Genomic DNA, 21,662 nt, shown 5'->3' on the forward strand with positions numbered 1-21,662 from the left:
AGGAATATTTCTCCCTTCTTCCCCATTTATTTTTCCAGACCTTACTTTTGATGGCAGGAAGCAGCATGGAGTCCTGTATAAAAGCAAGACTCTGAGGGCCAGATTGTGGCTCTGCCACTGCCACCCAGTGGCCCCACTGGGTGGTTTGTGAGGAGTAAATGGTACCATGCATGGGAAGGGCTTAGAACCCAACTCAGCTCCCAGTGAGTGTGGGTGGTCATCCTCTTTGTTTACATAGAAAGTCGCATATTCCAATCCCCCAGAGCCAGCCAATAGGCAGTAGAAACTTTCCTGACTTGTGTCCTTCCGTCCATCCATCCATCCATCCATCCATCCAGTTGTGTTGACTGTGTGGTGTTTACCGAGTACTTAACATGGGTGTTAAAAGCTGTTAATACTTGAAAATATTCCCCCCCACCGCGCGCCCCCCCACCCCCAAGTTGTTTCATCCTGTGTTAGAGATTTGAAGAGGTCACTTGCTCAAGGGCTCATGGTGGGGAAGAGGCCAAGCTAAGTTCAGAGCTCTATCCATTCTGGGAGCCTTGTTCCCTACCACTGCCCTGCCCTGCCTCCTCCCATCTAGGGAGGCCAGCTTATATCCAGAAGGGCAATGAGCAGAGTTTTGCTATAGAAGGGTCCCAGGCGTGCTGCCTTTGGAAAGCTGAGTTTGGCCAAGACTCGGCAAAGGGAGTGAGCCCATTTAGGGGGGATTGTGGGTAGCCTAAATGAGACCCCTAAGTAGGTGCCCTTATGAATCTGCCCATCACCCTAATCTTCGTCATGTGTCAGGATGGAAAAGAAATCTAAGATTCTTTCTTTTGTCTCCTCAGCGCATCTATTATCTTTCCCTGGAATTCTACATGGGCCGCACACTGCAGAACACAATGGTGAACCTGGGCCTTCAGAATGCTTGTGATGAAGCCATTTATCAGGTACAGTGCTTTGGGGCTGGGCTGGTGGGTAGCCTCTTGCAGCACACTGAGTTTTAATCCAGGCCCCACAGAGGTGAGCATTGATGTTGAGATTTGCTGCCGTCTGGGTCTGGTAGTGACTTACGGCATAGGCATAGTCTGTCCTACATGGGGGAGAATAGGTTGGTGGGTGACACTCTTTCTCAAGGGGAAAAAGTAATGATTGGATGGGAAACTAATACATGGGAGTGCAAGCATGGCTTTTCATTGTGGTGCTAAGGTTTCAAGGCTTCTAGGAGCCATTGTACTCCTCACACCCGCCCCAGGGGCAGATTTACCCCAGGGCAGAAGTGCTTGGTATTATCCATTTCATTCTTGCCTTACTGAACTAGTAACCCACCTCTGGGCCCCTCTCCCACCCCAGGCAACTTTTTGTGCTCATCTTACTCTCTAGGTATAAAATTGCCCCTTCTCCCCAGTCGGAATAAAAACTGTCTTTGCTTAAGGGGTCTTAATTAACACTTATTCACTTGGAGGCTAACTCCGTACACAGTTCATTTGTGGTTTTAGAGCAGAGCTGGAATCCATCCTGTTTTCTGCTCTCTACCCACCTCCCTGGACACCCATCTTCCTCCTATACTGGACACTCAGTGTACAATTTCTAGGGTGTGAATATGTAGCACTTCTGCCCTTCTGCACGTACATAGCAGGGTCTTCACCAGAGTCTTCCCTCCCCCAGCACCTTCCACTGCCTTTGCTTTGGTTCAGTTTAGAGTGGGAGACACTCTGGGGGCCCTGTTGGTAGCAGCATGGTGGGGACCTCACATGGGTCTCAGGCATGGTACAATAAAAATTTGGAAAAAGATTGGACTCCCCAAAATGGAAATTGTATGTTCAAAATTATCTAAGAAGAGACTGGAAGGGAAGATGATGTTGGAGTAGGAGGACCCTAGGCTTGCCTCGTCCCACAAACACAACTAGATAACTATCAAACCACCCTAAGTACTCCAGAAATCGACCTGAAGAATGACACAACAAACTCCACAACTAAAGGGAGAGAAGAGGCCACATCGAAGAAGGTAGGAAGTACGGAGACGACATAGTTTGGGAAAGAAATTGATCAGATCGTGCCCACTGTGGTGGGGGAGGGAGCCACTGTTGCAGAGAAGGGCAAAGAGATAGACTAGCACACAGGGGAGTGCATGGGATAGATAAATCTCCATAGCAGTTGACTTGGAAAGTGAGAGAGGTTCAGTTTCATGACTTCTTGTGACCAGTGGGGCTTAAAGGCTGGAGGGCTTTTGTTTGTTTGTTTGTTTTGTTTTTTTAATTGATTTTCTTGAGTGGTGGAGCAAAGAAGAGGGAGAGAGATAATCCCAAGCAGGCTCTGCACTGTCAGTGTAGGGCCCGACATAGAGCCTGACACAGAGCTTGAACTCATGAACTGTGAGATCATGACTTGAGCCAAACCAAGAATAGGATGCTTAACTAACTGAGCCATCCAGGCACCCCTTAAAGGCTGGAATTTTAAAGTTCAACAGGCTTGGCTGGGATAGAACCCAGAGGCATTGGATTGCTCTTGGAGAAAAGGCAGACAAATACCTTTAGATATACTGTGTGGACACAACAATCTGGAGAGAACCTGGAACACACAGTGGGAAGGGTGTTTGCTCATTTTGGAGTGTGTTCTAGAAAGGCAGCATTTACAGAGACCCCTCTGAGAACAAAGGAACTGGCAGGCACCGCTTCTCTCCCCTACCCATCAGTATACGCACAGGGCCACTTGCGGGAACCAGCATAGTGCCATCACTCCCTAAGTAACTTGCTTTCACAAAGTCATGCCCCCAGCACCCTGGTGGAACTGCCCCTCCCAGTCATGCTTGCCTCAGTCCCGGGGTGGCAGGTCCCTTCCCCCCAGAAGACTGGCTCAAACCCCTACTTACACCATGTCTCCCATTGTGAGAGTTTTGAGAGGCCTTGGTTTCAGCAGTGGTGGAGACAGGTCTCATTTCACAAGCTGACCAGAGCACACCTAGTCAAAAGTTGCCACATTCAGGCCAGGGATTAAACATTGCCCGCAACAGACAAAGACGGCCTCTGCAGATGATTGGCCTCAAGGATAAAGCAGCCAGAACACAATAGTTGAGCACACACAGCACACATTGGAGACACTCCCTGAAGCATCAGGTTTTGGGGAATAGGGGACACTACACTGCAGGACACTACAGGACCTCTTTTTCATAAAGCCATTACTCTCAAGAATAGGAGATGTAGCTGACTTTCCCAACATACAGAAATAGGCATAGAGACTTAAAATGAGAAGACAGAGAAATTTATCCCAAATGAAAGAACAAGATAAGGCCACAGCTGGAGATCTAAGCAAGAGAGACATAAATAACATACCTGATAGAGAATTTAAAGTCCAGATACTTGTTGGACTTCAGAAAAGAATGGAAGGCATTGGTGAGATGATCAACACTGAGGTAAGGAATAACATAAGAAACATAAAGCGTTCGATAGGAGAAATGAGAAACACACTTGATGGAATGAACAGCAGGCTGGAAAACGCAGAGGAAGGAATTAATGACTTAGAACAAATGACTCCATCAAACAATACCATTATAGGGATCCCAGAAGAGATAGACAAGGGGGCAGCAAATTTAGTTGAGGAAGTAATGGCTGAAAACTTCCCTAATCTGGGGAAGGAAACAATGTCCAGATCCAGGAAGCCCAGAGTACCCCCAACAGACTCAACAAAAGCAATCCATACCTAAAACACAGGGAAGAGAGGAGTAAACAATTGGTTGACACTTAAACAACCATCAACTTAATATAGACTGCTACATGCAGAAGATGGTATATATAAACCTAATGGTAACCACAAATCAAAAACCACTAACAAATATGCAAAGAATAAAGAGCAAGAAATCCAAATATATCACTAAAGAAAACCAGCAAGCCATGAAAGAAAGAGAAGGGTCAGAGAAAAACTTCAGAAACAACCAGAAAATAAGTAATAACATGGCAATAAATACATATCTATCAGTAATGATTTTGAATGTAAATGGACTAAATGTTCCAATCAAAAGACATAGGGTGTCAGAATGGATTTAAAAACAAACAAACAAAAAAAAGACCAGTCTATATGCTGCCTATAAGAGACTCATTTTAAACCTAAACACACCTACAGATTGAAAGTGAGGGATGGAGAAACATTTATCATGCAAATAGATGTCAGAAGAAGCTGGAGAAGCAATATTTATTTCAGACAAAATAGATTTCAAAACAAAGAATGTGACGAGACCAAGAAGGGCACTATATAATAATAAAGGGGGCAATCCAATAAGAATATATAATTTAAATATTTACGTACCCAACATGGAGGAACCCAAATACATAAAATTGTTATAATAAACACAAAGGAACTGTTTGGTAATAATACACTAATAGTGGAGGACTTTAATACCCCTGTTACATTGATGGATACATCATCCAAACAGAAATTCAATAAGGAAACCATGGCTTTCAATGACACATAGGACCAGGTGGATTTAACAGATATATTTAGAATATTCCATATTAAAACAGCAGAATGCACATTCTTTTCAGGTGCACATAGAACATTCTCCAGAATAGATCCACATATTAAGCCACAAAACAAGTCTCAACAAATTCAAAAGGAATGAAGTCATACCATGCATCTTTTTGTAGTGTTGATACCACACTATGAAACTAGAAATCATAAGAAAAAAAATCTGGAAACCACAAATACTTTGAGGGTAGATAACATGCTGCTGAACAATGAGTGGGTTAACAAAGAAATCAAATAAGAAATCCAAAAGTACATGGAAATAAAAGTACATGAAAATTAAAACACAATGTCTAAAACCTTTGGGATATAGCAAAAGTGGTTCTAAGAGGAGGTTTATAACAATATAGGCCTACCTCAAGAAGCAAGAAAAATCAAAACCAAAACCAAAACAAAACAAAACAAAACAAAAAAAACCTAACCTTGCACCTAAAACAGCTAGAAAAAGAAGAACAAACAAAACCCAAAACCGGCACAAGGAAGGAAATAATAAAGATTAGAGCAGAAATAAATTATATAGAAACTAAAAAACCAGAACAGATAAATGAAACCAGCAGCTCATTCTTTGAAAAGATCAACAAAATAGATAAACATCTAGCCAGACTCATCAAAAAATAAGAGAAAGGATTCAAATAAATAAAATTTCAAATGAAAGAGGAGAAATAACAACCAATGCCACAGATATACAAACAATTGTAAGAGAATATTATGAAACACTATATGCCCACAAACTGGACAACCTAGAAGAAATGGATAAATTCCTACAAACATATAATCCACCAAAACTAAAGCAGGAAGAAATAGAAATTTTGAATAGATCGATTACCAGCAAAGAAATTAAATCAGTAATCAAAAAACTCCCAACAAACAAAAGCTCAGGACCATATACCTTCACAGGCAAATTCTACCTAACATTTAAAGAAGAGTTAATACCTATTCTTCTCAAACTTTTCCAAAAAATAGAGAGGAAGGGAAACTTCCATATTTACTCTATGAGGCCAGCATTACCCTGATACCCAAACTAGATAAACACACCACATACAAAGAGAACTATAGGCCAGTATCCCTGATGAACACAGATGCAAAAATCATCAAAAAAATACTAGCAGAGTCCAATACTACATTAAAATAAAATCATTCACCACGGTCAAGTGGTATTCCCAGGACACAAGCGTAGTTCAAAACTCACAAATCAGTCAACATGAGATATCACATCAGTAGAGAAAGCATTAAAAACCATATCCTTTCAGTAGATGCAGAAAAAGCATTTTTCAAAGAACAACATATGATCACGATAAAAACAAAGTACAAGGGTGCCTGGGTGGGTCAGTCGATTAAGAGCCTGACTTAGGCTCAGGTCATGATCTCATGGCTCGTGAGTTTGAGCCCCACAGTGAGCCCTGAACAATGCTGTGTCTCCCTCACTCTGTCTGCCCCTCCCCCGCTCGCACTGTCTCTCTCTGTCTCCCAAAAATAAAAACCGTTGAAAAAAAACCAAGCACAACATCTGATCATGATAAAAACCCTCAGCAAAGTAAGGTTAGAGGGAACATACTTCAACATAATAAAGGCCATATATGAAAATCCACAGTGAACGTCATCTTCAATGGGGAAAAACTGAAAGCTTCCTCCCTGCCACCCCCAAGACCAGGAAAAAGACAAGGATGTCCACTGTCATCACTTTTATTCAACATGGTAATGGAAGTCCTAGTCACAGCTGTTAGCAAAACGAAATAAAAGGCATCCAGATTGGTAAGGAAGAAGTAAAACTTTTACTATTTGCAGATGACATGATACTCTATATAGAAAACCTTAAAGACTCCACCAAAAAACTAATAGACCTGATAAATGAATTCAGGAAAATCACAAGACACAAAATCAAGTGTACAGAAATCTGTTGCATTTCTATGCACTAATAATGAAACAGCAGAAAGAGAAATTAGAAAAACAATCCCATTTACAATTGCCCCCAAAATAATAAGATACCTAGGAATAAATCTAACCAAAGAGGTGAAAGACTTGTACTCTGAAAACTATAAAACACTTTTTTTAATATTTTTTTTACATTTTTATTAATTTTTGAGAGACAGAGACAGAGCACAAGTTGGGGAGGGGCGGAGAGAGAATGAGACACAGAATCCAAAGCAGGCTCCAGGCTCCGAGCTGTCAGCACAGAATCCGACGTGGGGTTCGAACCCACAAACTATGAGATCATGACCTGAGCCAAAGTTGGATGCTCAATCGACTGAGCTGCCCAGGCACCCCAGGAAAATCACAAGACACAAAACCAGTGTACAGAAATCTGTTGCATTTCTATGCACTAATAATGAAACAGCAGAAAGAGAAATTAAGAAAACAATCCCATTTACAATTGCTCCCAAAATAATAAGATACCTAGGAATAAATCTAACCAAATAGGTGAAAGACTTGTACTCTGAAAACTAGAAAACACTTTTTTTATGAAAGAAATTGAAGATGACACAAAGAAATGGAAAGGCATTCTGTGTTCATGGATTGGAAGAACAGATATTGTTAAAATGTTTATACTACCCAAAGCAATTTACACATTTAATGCAAACCCTATCAAAATACTGACAACATTTTTCACAGAGCTAGAACAAACAATCCTAAAATTTATATGAACTACTAAAGACCCCAAATTGCCAAAGCAACTTTGAAAAAGAAAAGCAAAGCTGGAGGCATCACAATTCTGGACTTCAAGCCATGTTACAAAGCTGTAGTGATCAAAACAGTATGGTACTGGCACAAAAATAGAAACATAGATTAATGGAACAGAATAGAAAACCCATAAATGAATGCACAACTATATGGTTGATTAATCTTTGACAAAGCAGGAAAGAATATCAAATGAGAAAAAGACAGTCTCTTAACAAATGGTGTTGGGAAAATTGGTCTGCTATATACAAAAGAATGAAATGGACCACTTTCTTACACCATACACAAAAATAAATTCAAAATAGATTAAAGACCTAGATGTGTGGCCTGAAACCACAAAAATCCTAGAAGAGAGTTCTAGGCAGTAAAGTTTCTAATATTGGTCGTAGCAACATTTTTCTAGATAGGTCTCCTGAGGCAAGGGAAATAAAAGCAAAAATAAACTATTGGGACTACATCAAAATAAAAAAGCTTCTGCACAGTGAAGGAAGCAATCAACAAAACTATAAGGCAATCTATAGAATGGGAGAAGATATTTGCAAATGACCTATCCTGTAAAGGGTTAGTATCCAAAATATATTAAGATCTTCTACAACTAAACACCCCCCCAAAATAATCCAATTTAGAAATGCACACAGAAGAAATGAACAGACATTTCTCCAAAGATATCAGATGGTTAACAGACATATGAAAAGATGCTCAACATTACTCATTATCAGGGAAATGCAAATCAAAACTACAATGAGATATCACCTCACACCTGTCAGAAAGGCTAAAATAAAAAATACAAGAAACAACAGGTGTTGGTGAAGATACTAAGAAAAAGGACCCTCTTGCACTGTTGGTGGGAATGCAAACTGGTGCAGCCTCTCTTGAAAACAGTGTAGAACTTCCTCAAAAAATTAAAAATAGAACTATGCTGTGATCCAGCAATCACACTACTGGGTATTTACCCCAAAAATACAAAACCACTAATTCAAAGGGATATATGTACCCCTATGTGTATAGCAACATTATTTATAATAACCAAATTATGGAAGCAGCCTAAGTGTCCATCAATAGATGAATGGATAAAGAAGAGTGAAATTGTATATATACAATGGAATATTATTCAGCCATAAAAAATAATCTTGCCATTTGCAACAACATAGGTGGAGCTAGAGATTATTGATGCTTGATAAAATAAGTCAGTCAGAGAAATACAAATAGCATATGATTTCACTCATATGTGGAATTTAAGAAACAAGCAAAGGGAAAAGAGAGAGAGAGAAGCCAAGAAACAGAGTCTTACCTGTAGAGAACAAACTGGTTTCCAGAGGGGAGGTGGGTCGGGAGATGGGTGAAATAGGTTGATGGGGATTAAGGAGTGCAGTTGTTGTGATGAGCACCAGGTGATATATGGAATTGTTGAATGACTATATTGTACACCTGAAACTATTACACCGTATGTTAATTATACTGGAATTAGAATGAAAAAAATTATCTAAAAAAGAGGTTATCCTTCAAATTTGTCATTTGAATTCTGTTTACTGAATATGAACATCAGAATGCGTATGTAAGGACCACAAAACATGTAAAGTCTAGGTCTTCAGTGGAATTTATTGTTATAGGAAGTGTTTTAGTTTTCAAAACATTCTCTTTATATATATTCTTACAGATAGTAAAGATTTGAGGAAATGTTTGTGCCATAATTATGCCATCTCTGTAATTAATTACACAAATAACATGTTAATTATAGGGAGTTAGAAAATGAAGGGTAGCATATATCTTTTTAAATGTTGTACATCTTTTTCTTAAAAGTGGTATTTCTAAGTTTTAATTAATCTTGTATTTGAAAGGTTTTCATGATGATCAGAGCTTTACTGTACATGGTTGTTGGGCCCTTCTATTCATAAAGTGGGGTGCCACATGCTTTGAGTGGGAATCAGATGATGATGCGAGGCTTGGGTGGGCCTCCTCCCCCAGGCCCCTCCCCCACTTATAATATAATATGAAAAGTGAAACACACCACCAGTGTATCATACAGGGCTGGAAATTAGTTCCAGGGAGCAGATTACACTAAAAACTAGAACTTCAACAGAAGCAGCTCCCTCCTGATTGCCATCAAGGGCACATTTAAATATTTTTTTTATCATAGAAAATCTAAAATATGTACAAATATTGAGTGACTGCTATGAAGAACTCCTTCCACATACCCATCACTGTGTTCCACCTGTCATCAAGACCTACTCATGACTTCTCATTTCCCTCACATCCCTTGCTACTCCCAGATTATTTAAGCTAATATCAAACAGCATATTTCACTTATTGCCATTTCAACAGGTGTCTGTAAAGATAGGGTCATACTGGTATGACCCCTAAGATATTGACCATCATTTTCAGACAGTTGACAAACTTGTTGACTGCCTTATAATTTTTTTGATAATTTTTTTAATATGAAATTTATTGTCAAATTGGTTTCCATATAACACCCAGTGCTCAACCCAACAGGTGCCCTCCTCAGTGCCCATCACCCACTTTCCCCTCCGTCCTATCCCCCCATCAACCCTCAGTTTATTCTCAGTTTTTAAGAGTCTCTTATGGTTTGCCTCCCTCCCTCTCTAATTTTTTTTTTCCCCTTCTCACCCCGCCATGGTCTTCTGTTAAGTTTCTCAGGATCCACATAAGAGTGAAAACATATGGTATCTGTCTTTCTCTGTATGACTTATTTCACTTAGCATAATGCCTTATAATTTTTTAAGCAGTATATTCAGAAACTTAGCTGCATTTGTTTGATATGTCTCTTAAGTCTCTATTAATCTATAGGCTTCTCTTTTTTTATTCTTCTGCCTTCCAGTTTATTTGTTGAAATGGTTTGTCCTATAGAGTGTCCTGCAGTCTCTATTGGACTGATGGTGTTCCCAGCTGGTGTTTAACCTGCTGCTTTGTGCCAAGGATTTTACTCTCACCAGTTCTACTCAACATAATACTGACAGGTCTAGCTGGGGTATTTAGAAAAGAAAACAAAATAAGAGCCATCTAGATTGGAAAGGAAGAAGGAAAGGTATCTCTTTGAGCAGATGAAACAAAAATATATTAGTACAACTGAATGAGTTCAGCAAATTTGTAGATATAAGATCAATATGCAGAAATCAACCGAATTTTTATGTAACTGCAATGAATGATCTGAAAATGAAATTAAGAAAATTATTCCACTTAAAATAACATCAAAAATAATGAAATACTTAGGAATTAATTTCCAAAAGAGATGCAGAGTTATGTTCTAAAAATTATAAAACATTGTTGAAAGAAATAAAAGGAGACCTAAAAATGAAAAGACATTTCATGTCCATCCATGACTTGGAATCTTAAGATGGCAATACTCCCCAAATTGATCTACAGACTTATTGCAATCCCCCACTAAAGTTCCAGTTGTCTTCTTTGCAGAGATTGACAAACTGATCCTAAAATCCAGATGGAAATGCACAGACCAGAAATCAGTGTGTATGTATGTATGTATGTATGTATGTATGAATGTATGTATGCATTTATAGAGAGCAGGTGAGTGGGGGAGGGGCAGAAAGAGAATCCCAAGCAGGCTCACACTCAGCACAGAGCCCAAAGCAGGGCTTGATCTCATGATTGCGAGATCTCTGAGCCAAAATCAAGAGTCAGACACTTAACCGACAGAGCCATCCAGGTGCCCCCAGACCAGAAATCATTAAAACAAGCTTGAAAAAGAACAGTGTGGAGCCTGCTTGGGATTCTCTCTTTCCCTCTCTCTGTGCCCCTCCCACACATGCTCTATTTCTCAAAATAAATAAATAAACTTTTTTTTTTTGAAAGAAGAACAAAGTGTGAAGGACTCACACTTCCAAATTTCAAAACTCACTATGAAGCTACAGTGATCAAGACAGTGTGGTACTGGCGTAAGGATAGACATATAGAACAATGGAATAGAATTGAGAGTCCAGAAATAAACCCTCACATTTATAGCCAACTGATTTTCCCCCAATTATTTTGAAATTGTGGTAAAATACACATAATATAAATTGCATTCATACTGTGCCATGATCACCACCATCCATCTCTAGAACTCTTTCCATCTTACAAAACTGAACCTCTATATCCATTAAACACTAACTCCCCATTCTCTCCTTCAAGCTGCTGACAACTACCATTCTACTTTCTGTTTCTATGGATTTGATATTCTAGGTACTTCATATAAGTGAAATCATACAATATTTGTCTTTTTATGACTGGCTTAATATCTTCAAGATTCATCCGTGTTGGAGCATATGTCAGAATCTCCTTTTTAAGGATCTACAAATAATATTCCATTGTATGTATGTACTACATTTTGTTCATTCATTGGTCTATAGACACTTGGATTGCTTTGCCTTTTAGCTACTGTGAATAATACTTTTATGAACATGAATGTACAAATATCTCTTCAAGACCCTACTTTCAATTCTTTTTGGTATATACCTAGAAGTGGAATTTCTGGATCATATGGTAATTCTATGTTTAACTTTTTGAGGGACCATCATACTGTTTTCCACAGTGGTGAAACCATTTTACTTTCCCACCAGCAGTGCACAAGAGTTCCAGTTCTTCCACATCCTCACCAACACTTGAACACTTGTTATTTTCCTTTTTTTTTTTTTGATAGTAGCCATTCTAATATATGGGAGATAGTATCTCTTATGGTTTTAATTAACGTTATTTCCCTACTGTGTTGTATGTAAGTGATGAATCACTGAATTGTACTCCTGAAACCAATATTGTACTGTATGTTAACTAACTAAAATTTAAAGAAAAAGAAAAAAACCCATTATTTCCCTAATGATGAGTGATGTTGAGCATCTTTTCATGTGCTTATTGGCTGGCCATCTAAATATCTTCTCTGGAGAAATGTCTGTTTAAATCCTTTGCCCATTTCTGAATTGAGTTGTTTGTTTTTATTGTTATTGTTGAGTTTTGGGAATTCTCTATTCTGGATATTAATCCCCTGTCAGATATGTGATTAGCATTGCTAATATTTTTTCTCAGGTTGTCTTTTCACTTTGTTTACAGTGTCCTTTGATTCAGAAAAGTTTTAACTTTCATGAAGTCCAGTTTTTTTTGTTTTGTTTTGTTTTTGTTTTTGTCACCTGTGCTTTTGGTGGCCTATATAGTCAAATTGCTTTTTTTTTTTAAAGAAAGTGTACCAAAATAACTCAATAGAGAAAAAATATTATTTTTGATAAATACTGCTAGAACAGTTGGATGTCCACATGCAAATGAATGAAGCTGGATCCCTACCTGATACTCCATATAAAAATTAAGTCAAAATGGATCAAAGACCTAAATGTAAGAGCTAAAACCCTAACACCCTTAGAAGTATATAGGCAAATCTTCATGATTTAGCAATAGATTCTTAAAAATGACATCAAAAGCACAACCAATAAAAAGAAAAATAGATAAATTGGACGAGAGTTAAAACTTGTGTCATCAAAGGACATTATGAAGAAAGTGAAAAGGCAAAATGGATGGGGCGCCTGGGTGGCGCAGTCGGTTAAGCGTCCGACTTCAGCCAGGTCACGATCTCGCGGTCCGTGAGTTCGAGCCCCGCGTCGGGCTCTGGGCTGATGGCTCAGAGCCTGGAGCCTGTTTCCGATGCTGTGTCTCCCTCTCTCTCCCCCCCCCCCCCCCCGTCATGCTCTGTCTCTCTCTGTCCCAAAAATAAATAAACGTTGGGAAAAAAAAGTTTAAAAAAAAAAAAAGAAAAGGCAAAATGGGAGAAAATATTTGTAAATCATAAATCTGATCAGGGTCTAGTATTCAGAATGTATTAACAACTCTTACAACTCAATAACAAAGAGACAGATAACCCAATTTAAAAATAGGCAAAGGACTTGAACAGACATTTTCCCAAAGAAGGTATACAAATGGTCAAAAAGCATGTGAAAAGATAATCAGCATCAGTAGTCATCAGGAAAAGAAAATAAAAACCATGAGATACCACTTTGCACCCACTAGAGTGGCTATGCTTGTAAAGACAGAGAACAAGTGTTGGCTAAGACATGGAGAAATTGGAACCTTCATATACTGCTGGGAGAAAGTAAAAAGGTAGAATCACTTTGGAAAATAGTTTGGAAGTTACTCAAAAAGTTAAGCATAGAATTTACCATGTAACCTAGCAATTTCACTCCCAGGTTTATTTCCAAGAAAAATGAAAACATATGTCTACCCATAAAATTGTACTTGAATGTTCATAGCAGCATTATTCATAATAACCAGTGGAACCAGCCTAAATATCCATTTATGTGATAAATGCATACACAAAATGTGGCGTAGTCATCCAGTGGAAAGGTATTCAGTGATAAACAGTACTGATACATGCTCCAACATGGATCAACCCTGAAAACATTATTCTAATTGAAAGAAGCCAGATACAAAAGGCCATATGTGGTTTGTTTCCATTTAAATGAAATGACCAGAATAGGCAAATCTATAGAGACAGAAAGTAGAAAAGTGGTATTCCAAGGTCTGGAATAGGGAAACTGGGAGTGATTGCCAGTGAATATCGGGTTTGTTTTTGGAATGGTGAAGTTCTGGAATTAGTGGTGGTTGCATAACTTTGTAAATATGCTTAAAACCATTGAATTATTCTCTTCAAATGGTGAATTTTATATGGTATGTGAATTATATCTCAATTAAAAAGGTTAAAGATGCTTTATCATGCTTTTTCTGTCTTCGGTTCTGAAACCCACTTGAGCAAGATTTTACTTTCTGTCAATTAGCTACTATTTGTGCCTCTTTTGAATACTTTCAAACTCATGGCAAAATTTGCCTTACTAGGCTGAGATGTACCTACAACATTCAAGGGTAAAAACATAAAAGAACAAAACATCTTTCCTCCCACATAGCCTGCCTTTATGTGGTATGCTGGTCTCTGACTTTAGTAGGTGTTTTGTGAATAAGAGGTTTCACAGTCAGATAAATCTGGAAAATGCAGTTAAATGTGTTGCTTAATTTGGAGCCAGTGTATATTACTGGGTAAATTCTGCCTCCCCTGCATATCCAAAATATCTTTGGTGGAACACACTCCTTGAAATTGCTGTGGGAATTAAGTCAATATTTTGAAATCTTACTCTGAATCAGATCACAGTTTGTGTTAATGCTGTTCAATTTACTTAATAGACACTAAACTGTTTCTTTATGACTTTGATGTTTTTATGTCCTTACAACTTTGCTTCTACCCTTTGTAATTTATCAGATCCTAAAGTATAGTCCGAAGACCCCAGAGGCCCCAAGACCTTTCAGTGGGTCTGCTAGATCAGAACTGTTTATTCTTACTCTGTCACAGGTATATGGTGAAGCTTTCCAGAGATATCCATGTGATACCTCAACAGATTGAATGCTAAGAGAGACAGTTATTAAAGATATTTGTAGAAATGTAAAACACTGCTATTCTTCTCAGTAAATTGTTTTCATTTTAAAACTGTATATTTGATTAAACTATGTTGTTTATGTTAATGTTAATAGGTTTATTATTTTAAAATGAATTCATATAGGGGCGCCTGGGTGGCACAGTCGGTTAAGCGTCCGGCTTCAGCCAGGTCACGATCTCGCGGTCCGTGAGTTCGAGCCCCGCGTCGGGCTCTGGGCTGATGGCTCAGAGCCTGGAGCCTGTTTCTGATTCTGTGTCTTCCTCTCTCTCTGCCCCTCCCCCGTTCATGCTCTGTCTCTCTCTGTCCCAAAAACAAATAAACGTTGAAAAAAAAATTAAAAAAAAAATGAATTCATATAGGCTTAAAAAACATTGATCTGTTTTAAATTTTTAACTTGATAAATATTGATAGATATAATTTCAATAAAGAATAGCTCTTGGGGGTCTTCCTGAAACCAAAAAGTTTAAAAACCACTCATCAAGATAATTAATGAGAGCCATTTGTGAAGTTTAACATACTAAAGCCAGATTAATGGAACAATTATCCATCTATCATAACTGATAGGCAGAACCTTCAGGTATGCATTCTAGAAAGGTTTCAAGTCAGGTGAAGAAGTTGTGACTTTGTTACTTTCTGATTTTTAACATTGTATACATATTTCACAAGATTGCACAAATGTAGTTGGGATGCCACAGGAAAGGTAGTTTTAGGTGTTGGTTTAAAAAGATGTCACATAGAACATCCGAAGAAGATGGCAGAGTAGGAGGAGCCTGGGCTCATGTCATCCCACAGACACACCTACCTAATAACCACATCAGCATAAATAACCCAGAAAACGACCTGAAGACTGGCAGAACAGATTCTCCACAGCTAGAGAAGAGGCCACATCCAAGAGGCGAATAATAAATCTAAGCAGTTAAATAATTAGTAAATAAATAAATAAGTTACATAAATATCATTAAACCATATGCAATTAAAGAATTATTGAAACCACTAATTTTGGTGTTAGGCTACATGTTATAATCTGTTCACTATACATAGGTTAATAACCTGGCAATATCTTTGGATGTTAAACCATGTCTCATTTGGATTATTTATTCTTTCTTTTTTTTAAGTTTATTTAATTTGAGAGGTGGGGGAGGGTCAGAGAGCAAGGGAGAGAGAGAGAATCCCAAGCAGTCTCCATGCTGTCAGCTCGGAGCCAGACACAGGGCTTGAACTCATGAACTGTGAGATCATGACCTGAGCCGAAACCAAGAATGGGACGCTTAACCAACTGAACTACCCAGGCTCCCCTGATTATTAATTCTCAAGTAGTTTGGCAGCTTTTGAGATACCTGGAAACTTTCATTTTCATAAATACCAGATTTTAACATTGGATTTTCAAGTCTAAAAGCAGACTTTTTTAACCTTTGATTGATAGAAACTCACAAGATTTAATATCTTTCCTCCTGTTGTGTGAGGAAGATAGACACTAAGTAATACTAAAACGTTGCCCTTGTTTTTATTCACAGCTGGGGCTGGACTTGGAAGAACTGGAGGAAATAGAAGAGGACGCCGGCCTTGGGAATGGAGGCCTGGGGAGGCTGGCAGGTAAACCCGGCACCTGGCTAGTGCACAGTCTCTCCTGGTGTCATGCCCTGGCCACTGCTCACATGGCGAGGCAGAGGTCAGCCGTGCTCTGAACAGCAGTCTGTCAGTGTAGATTGGCCCCTCTGAGTGGATGGGAGAGTGTGTTTCATCCACATCAAAAAAAATGCAAAATATTATGTTTTTCCTTTATACAAGGGATACTTCCTAATTATCATGAAAACCAGGCTTGCTGGTTTTTGGGTAGCTGGCCCTGGGAGGGGGTTTCCAGTATACTGACCACTTTCCGCAGCCAGTAATTGGGAGAAAGATGGATAGACACATATGTGCACACATATACACATACATATATGCATGTGTGCACACGCATACATTCACATACACATGTACACACATACACACACACATGATTTATGAATGTAGGCATGCTATTCCTGCTTTACTGTAGTAAACAGATTGCTTGGAAATAGCAGAGTCATTCCTTTCAGGATATTGCTCCCTTGGGCCATTCTGTTTGACAGTATATCCAGCCTTGTTTTTCCTGTTTGAGGTGTTTGTTTTGTTTTGTTTTGTTTTTGTTTTTTGGGGTTTTTTTTTGGTAGCTTTTTTAGGGCAGAGGGAGCTGAATGAAGAACTTAGAAGTGGAGGGGCACCTGACTGTCTAAGTCAGAAGAATAAGCCACTCTTAATCTCAGGGTTGTGAGTTTGAGTCCCACGTTGGGTGTAGAGATTACTAAAAAAAAAAGTAAGTAAACTTAAAAAAAAAACCCAGAACTTAGAAGTGGAAATAGCTGTCACAGTGAGATTTGATTTTGCTGTGTGCTTCAAGGCTTTTGGGCACAATGTTTCTGGAACAGAAATAAGTTTTGTGCTGCCCTTGTGTGTGGGGGATACGGGAGGGTGGGCTCAGGCCCCTACCACTTTGCATTACTGCCCCTCTGGGGAGTTGTCATTTTCTAAAGGGATCAAACACCCTAAAGTTTATCTGAGCTTGTGCATGTGCCTTTGTTTTCAAATGTTAAGTTAAATTCTTTAGAAATTATAAATGCAGCATATATTTCTCCCAAACAAAACAGTACGTGGATTTATATAAGGAAACAGTTTGCAAGGCCTGCCCCACCTCCACCTGTTGATGTGAAAAGTTTGTGTGTCACCTACTGCTCTCAGATGCAGGGCTCTGTCTTAGTTTATGGCAGTGAAATCATCCCAGACAATAAGCTGTAGCTTACTTTCCACACAGACCCGCTCATGGCATCCCAGCCAGAGGGCAGCGCGTAGCCCTGAGGGAGCTCCTGGGTCATCAGTCCCCTGAGGCTCCCTTTACCCTCGATAGCATTCTGTTGATTATAGCCATCTTCCCAGTCAGTAAAAACAGCACCTGTTTCTCCAAGCTCCAGGAGGCTCCAGACCCTTCGGTCTCCTTCACAGCTCAGGTAGCTGCCTAAACTCCCCTCCTACCCTAAGGCTGGTGACTGTCAGGCAGGACAGTCCCATCCCTGCTGTAACACAATCTGCTCCCTTCAGGGGTTCAGGGCATCTGCAGGCCTTCCATAGTCTGGTTCCTATTGCCTTCCTAGTCACCTTTCCTGCCACTTGTGTGGTGCCACTGGCCTTGCCCATGGACTGGTGTGACCTCCTCTGGGGCCCTGTTTCCATGGACTCCTCTTACCTGTGCAGATGTGGGTAGCCCCCAGCCTGCTGTAACTTGATGTGTCCTGTGGCCCTCCTGAGAGAATGCTTTCTTCAGAACAAGATTCCAGATCTTACATTTGTGGATCCTCTTATTCCTAACCCTCAGCATAGGGTCTAGTAACAGGGGTCTGGGCATACTTGGTGAATTGAGCAAGTATTTTATTTACTGATGTTTCTTGTGGACTCTTTTTCCTTTTTAATCCAGAAGTTTAATAAGACTGCCTTCTGGATCGTTATTTCAAACACTGGTCTTTTTCAAGACATTTTCATTGGAACAAAGGCTTATTAGGTTGATGTGCTGCTCCAGCCACGTTCCGGGGGCCTTGGGTGTTTGAGTTCTTTTATGGTAGAATGTCCATTCCCAGCCCCATCCCCGTGCCTCCTTCACTAGCGTGTAGAGCTAGTTCGTGGTGTTACCCCACTGTCCAAACAGCATGGACAAGTAGAAGGTGCAGGGGTGGGGAGGCCTTCAGCCTGTATGAGCTCTCTAAGACAAAGGTAGCAGTGAGGGGACTTTGTGTTGAAAGGTGTGCCAAGTTAGATGAGACTCTCTGGGGTTCTTCACTTCTGCCCTTCCCATCTCCCCACAGCCCCCACACTAACACCCTCTTAGCCCAGACCATGGCTCTCAAGGTGAAGGGATTGAGGGAGGGCTCAGTTTTACTTTCATGAAATCTGAAGCTGACAGGTTACCACTGAATCGCTGTCTGGCATCCAGAGGCCAGTGTCCCCGTACCTACTTAACATGGGTGTCTGTCTTTGATTCCAAGAAGTTCTTTGTGTTTGGAATTTTCAGCCTGCTTCCTTGACTCAATGGCCACGTTGGGCCTGGCAGCATATGGCTATGGAATCCGCTATGAGTTTGGGATTTTTAACCAGAAGATTGTCAACGGCTGGCAGGTGGGTGAAACTCAGTTCTTTCACTTGTTTCCACCTCTCATGTGCAGAAGAAAACAAACAGGTACTTTCAGTTCAGTTTTTTATATGCTAAATTCCTTCCTGGAGAGATTGTCTGCCTGTCCTGGGCAAGGCAGAGGTGGGATAGGTCGGGGGTATCCTGTGAGCTTCGTGCTTCCCTTAGAGCTCTATGTGGGCTGCCAGAGGCCCATCTTCTGTGTGAGCTCATCACACACAGCTTCTGTATGAGCCTGGGAAGCCTGCTGGGTGGGACCCAGGGCCTAACTGGCCTTATAGGTGTTGCCAGGTGCTGCCTGCTGGTTCCCTGTTGTACCTCAGCATGGAACAGAGGTGGCCCTCTCTGGTTTACCCTCAGTGGGACAATTGACATGGAGTAGTCAGAAGAAGAGTTATTGTAGGTTTTGTTCCCACCTTCTGCCTTCACTCTCCGACACCACTGAGGGGACTGTGTCCTGTGCCAGCCTCTGCAAAGCAAAGTGCCTTGAGGAAGAGTGGGCTTAGATGCTGAAATATCAAACCATAGCTAAGTGAGGTGGCCAAGAACACATTGGTGGAAAGAATATAACCTCACAGTGCAACCTCAATGTCCTACACTGGGCAAGAGGGTCATTTCCCCTCATTCAAAACTTTAAAATGGGGGCACCTGGGTGGCTCAGTTTGTTAAGCATCCAGCTCTTGGTTTTGGCTCAGGTCATGATCTCACAGTTTGTGAGTTCAAGCCCCAAGTGGGGCTCTGTGCCGACAGCGCAGAGCCTGCTTGGGATTCTCTCTCTCCCTCTCTCTGCCCCTCCCCTGCTCATGCATTCATGTGCATGCTGTCTCTCTCTCTCTCTCTCTCAAAATAAATAAATAAACTTAAAAAAAAAGACTTTAAAATCAAAGGTATGGCTATTACACTTGATTAGAAAATAGTTTATGTAATATAATTTGGCTCCTAAAAATGACAGACAAAGCAGGGCTGTGGTTGGGATTAAAGGTTTGTAACAGGAGAATAGTATAGAATATAAACAGATGGATGCCTGGGGTGATGGAAAGCTCCTGTATCTTGATGAGGCTGGGTCACAGGTACGTGCAATTGACAGAACTCCTCAAGAGTATCCTTAAGGTTTACACATTTTGCTGTCTATATATTAACCCAAAAAATAAACACAGGGTGAACTGTACTTAATGAGGTGCATGCTGAAGTGTTCGTGGAGAAGTGTACAGATGTCTGCAACTGACTTTGAAATGCATCAAGAAATTAATGGGTCGATGGATGGAGGATATGTGATAAATCAAGTATAGCAACATGTTAACAATTACAGAACCTAAGTGGAAGGTGCGTGGGTGTTCACTGCCAATTCTTTTAACACTTCTTTATGTTTGAAAGCACTCATAATAAAAAGTTGGCAAAGAAAAGTATGGCTAACAGTAAAAGAAAACTTAAAACAGATTTGTATCTATTGCTTAATTTGTAGAAGTACTCTCTCCAGCCTTAAAGAGAACTCCACTCTTCCTCCTGGTACATTACAGGTAGTTTCATGCACAGTTCCTTATGTGTGTGTCTGTCAGAGGCACCCCATCCCTTGTACCCCTGTGTCCTTTAACCCATTCCAGCCCCTTACAGTCCATGCAATGTGCTTTCATAAGACAGAAACTCTGAGGCCCCTCCTTACCTACTTGGTGTTATGGTTAAAGGCAGAAAGGTTTTTTGTGTGTTTTTTTGTTTGACCACAGACATTTCTTTCTTCTGGTGTTCTATTTCTGTATATTATTGCCATCTTGCAAAAACAATTTAAAGACAGTTGTGGGATGATAGGTGAATCATAAACTCACCCTCCTCTCACCCTGTTTTCATGAGAGCCAGTCAGTTTTTAATGGAGTTTAGCTGTAGCATAATTAAATGTGGGCAGTGGTCAGACAGCAGTGTTGTTGGCCATGGGGCAGGGAGAGGGGTCTGGAGAGGACACCCTCCTGCCTCTTGTACTTGAGGAGATGCTGCTTCTGCAAACAACTCATGGAATTATGTTACAGGAGATGACCAGGCTTTGGTGTTGGAGAATTTCACTAATGTACAGACATGGCACCAGATCAAAAGGCAGGCCTGGTCCCATGATGAATAGCTACCTGCACCAGACAGAAAAGCCCAGCCAGAAGTACTATGGAGAGACACATATTCAGGCAATAACATCAGCTGTGTCACCTCCCTAAAACTGCAACCAAATATTCTTCTTTTACTTCTGTGTAGGAACCATTAAGAAAAAAACCCAGAGTGCCTGGCTGGCTCAGTTGGTAGAGTGTGCGACTCTTTGATCTTGGGATCATGAGCTCAAGCCCCACATTGGGTACAGGGCTTACTTAAAAAAAAAAAAAAAAAAGACAAACGAATAAAAATTTTTGAAAACCCTCAAAGTAACATACAGGCACACCTTATTCTGTTGCACTTGGGTTTATTGCGCTTCACACATAATGCATATTTTACAAATTGAAAGGTGTGGCAACTCTGCATCAAGCAAGTTTGTTGGCCCCATATTTTCAACAGTATTTGCTCACTTTGTCATTTTGGTAAGTCTCACAATGTTGCAGACTTTATTATATTGTTCTGGTGATCTGTGATCAGTGATTAAAACTTGTTGAAAGCTCAGATGATGGTTAGCATTTTTTAGCAATATTTTTAAATTAGGTATGTACATTGTTTTTTTAATAATTAATTAATTAAAATTTGGGGGGAGAGAGCATGTACAAATGAGTGGGAGAGGGAGAGAGAGAATCCCAAGCAGGCTGCATGCCCAGCGCAGAGCCCCCACATGGGGCTTGATCTCACAACTGTGAGATCATGACCTGAGCCGAGATCAAGAGTCAGATGCTCAACTTGATTGAACCACCAAGGTG

The 21,662-nt window shown here is 40.1% G+C and overlaps 1 protein-coding gene across 1 annotated transcript in view; it reads left to right on the forward strand.

The window, feature by feature from the left end:
* PYGB (glycogen phosphorylase B) overlaps positions 1-21,662 on the forward strand; it is a 58,778-nt gene that overhangs the window by 13,438 nt on the left and 23,678 nt on the right. The window contains exons 2-4 of the mRNA XM_030310242.2: positions 831-932; positions 16,106-16,184; positions 18,670-18,773. Of these exons, the coding sequence (XP_030166102.1) occupies positions 831-932; positions 16,106-16,184; positions 18,670-18,773 (285 nt within the window). The remainder of the gene's footprint in view (positions 1-830; positions 933-16,105; positions 16,185-18,669; positions 18,774-21,662) is intronic.

This window comes from Lynx canadensis, chromosome A3 (genome assembly GCF_007474595.2).
Source record: "Lynx canadensis isolate LIC74 chromosome A3, mLynCan4.pri.v2, whole genome shotgun sequence".
Classification (NCBI taxonomy): Eukaryota; Metazoa; Chordata; class Mammalia; order Carnivora; family Felidae; genus Lynx; species Lynx canadensis.